Below are 2,641 nucleotides of genomic sequence, written 5' to 3'. Positions count from 1 at the left end.
GCACAGTACACCGAGGAAAATACACTGATTGCAAAGAAGTGCTTGAAAAGATTTTACATTAGAGAAGGAACCGTTCCTACATATGTATTAGGACAGAAAAAATAAACATGATGCCTGGCTGCTAATTTCCCATGAGGATAACGACATAGAACATAAATGCTTAAAACATTTGTCCACTGGAAATCCATGAAGATATGAAACTTTTTAAATGAAATAGGAACTAAATGTTGAAATAACAAAGGTTGAATTGGAACACACAGGAAGCTAGATTCTTTTGGACAATCCGCCAAATGCTAGCCAATGATCGGGGTGTCATGAATTCCCTCTTCATTATTGAAGGAGGTACACTTAGATGAGAATTTGGCAATATACAAAAAACATCCCGGTGAAATAATCACGACAGCATCTTCTCTCATTGGTGAACTGAACTGGGAGCTTTCAAAAGGAGCCCTATCTCCAGGCATATTTAATATTGCGACTGAATTAAAATGAAACAGTTCTCTGTCTCACATGCAAAGGCTCTGCTCTAATTTATTTTTTATTTTTTTTAATTTTTTTTATTTATTTATGATAGGCACACAGTGAGAGAGAGAGAGGCAGAGACACAGGCAGAGGGAGAAGCAGGCTCCATGCACCGGGAGCCCGACGTGGGATTCGATCCCGGGTCTCCAGGATCGCGCCCCGGGCCAAAGGCAGGCGCCAAACCGCTGCGCCACCCAGGGATCCCGCTCTGCTCTAATTTAAAATGAAAAATAAAGCCTCATAAGAGGCAGGAAACTTAATTTGTGACAGAGTGGGGTGAAGTACAGTAAAAAAAAAGGAATTCTAATTTTATAGGACATATATTACTATCCATTAGAGAGGCCCTGGGTATTCTGAGGCTCAGAGGGATGGTGTGTTGGACTCTAAAGTGAGGAGGAAAAAACAAACACAAAGAAACAACCACCACAACACAAAGTGTGAGGTCCCTGAGCTGAGCTCCTAGGGCTTCTTACCTGTTGGTCCCAGAGGCAGCATTTTATGTTAACAGCAGAACCTCCAGGCAGTATAGTTTCTGAACCCTGGGCTCACTGCCAGTTTTCAGTGGGGGACACGCTGGTTATTGGAGACATCTCTGTTATGGAGGGAGGCTCATCATAAAGTTCATTTATTTAATTAGCTTTCTCATTTGTAGGCAAAAAGCAGTCCATGGGACTGGGATCACCTCCAAGTGACACTCTGTGTTGAAAATATGCATCTCTAGGGGCCCTGGCTGATTCTGTCAGTAGAGGGTGGGATTCTGGATCTTTGGCTTGTAGGTTTGAGCCCCACCTGGGTGTAGATATCACTGAAAAATTAAATCTTAAAAGAAAAAAATATACGTATATATGCAATGTTTCCTAACACCTAGTATGATGGTGTGTGCTGTCATGTGGATGGATTTCATCTTCTGTTCTACACATTTTACAAGGAAAAATATATGTGATGTTAATATTTATTAGTATTAATATACATTTTGCTTAACATTTTAAAGGCTCCATGGGTATTGTGTGGAACAAAGAAATAACTATGGGGGGGGGCACCATTTCGTATCAGATCTCAGGGACTATGCTCTACTGCTGTCACCAGTAAAGAGATTAGCATCCTCAGTACATGTGTCCCAGCTTGGAACCTGTAGTCCCAGTACTGTGTCCCACCCCCTCATCTGCCTCTGTCACTGTGCTTAGCATCAGTGTCATACACCTGACTGTAAGCTACATAGAAGCTTCTAGATGACGAGGGTCAGGGACAAGTGCCCAGGGGTTTTTGTCTCACTGTCTCGTTATCTGAGACACTGTGGGTAAGAGTAGCTGCTCTCACTGCCATGATCTGTAGCACAGTAGTAGTCAGCCTCGTCCTCAGGCTGCAGCCCAGAGATGAGCAGGAGCCCTGCATTGGCTGAGGTATCCTTGGATCCAGAGAAGCTTTTGGAGACCCCAGAGCCCTGGTTTTTATATGAGTCCGAGTAGTAGTACAGGAGATCCCGGGGAGGGCTCCCTGGCTTCTGCTGGTACCAGTACATGTCATAGTCACCAACACTGAAGCCACTGCTCAGGGTGCAGGTGAGTCTGGCTGTTGTTCCCAGGGATGCAGAGAGGGAGGGTGGCTGGGTCAGCACAGGCTGGGACAGGGAACCTGCAGACACACACGTCACAATGACGACAAGAGACAGGGTGCATGTTGTTGAGGAGCTGAGCCACAGGGATCTGACTCAGGCTGGAGTCCCCCTGCTCTTTCACTGGGGCCTGTCCCTACCTGTACAGTGACAGAGGAGCACAAGGAGGACAGGGGTCCAGGCCATAGTGACGCAGCCTCTTCTTAGGCCACAGAGCTTGGGTTGGGCTGTCCCTGGCCTGTCTTATCCCCTGTCCCAGGACCTCACAGAAGAGGGGCCACTCATGCAAATGTGACCACCCCTGCCTCTCCCTCCTGTGCACTTACAGGTCTGTGTCGCTTTGACAGGGAGGATTCCTGATGCACTAGCTTCCCCCTGGTGGGTCTGGAGGAAGCAGCTGCTGGGACCCACAAACAGACCCAGGTCCCAGGACTCCTCCAGATCCAGAGAGGACACAGCTGCCCATTACCCACTGAGATCAAAGGGCCCAGGACCTAGGCCTCCCAT

At 47.1% G+C, this 2,641-nt stretch overlaps 1 gene segment (V, D, J or C); it reads right to left on the bottom strand.

The window, feature by feature from the left end:
* Positions 1-1,801: 1,801 nt before the first annotated feature.
* LOC612106 lies at positions 1,802-2,362 on the bottom strand. The segment is given in 2 exon segments: positions 1,802-2,154; positions 2,275-2,362. Coding segments are annotated over 2 exon segments (399 nt in total).
* Positions 2,363-2,641: the final 279 nt, after the last annotated feature.

Source organism: Canis lupus, chromosome 26 (assembly GCF_011100685.1).
Source record: "Canis lupus familiaris isolate Mischka breed German Shepherd chromosome 26, alternate assembly UU_Cfam_GSD_1.0, whole genome shotgun sequence".
Classification (NCBI taxonomy): Eukaryota; Metazoa; Chordata; class Mammalia; order Carnivora; family Canidae; genus Canis; species Canis lupus.
Note: the sequence above shows the minus strand (reverse complement) of the source record. Positions and strands in the feature narration are given on the sequence as shown.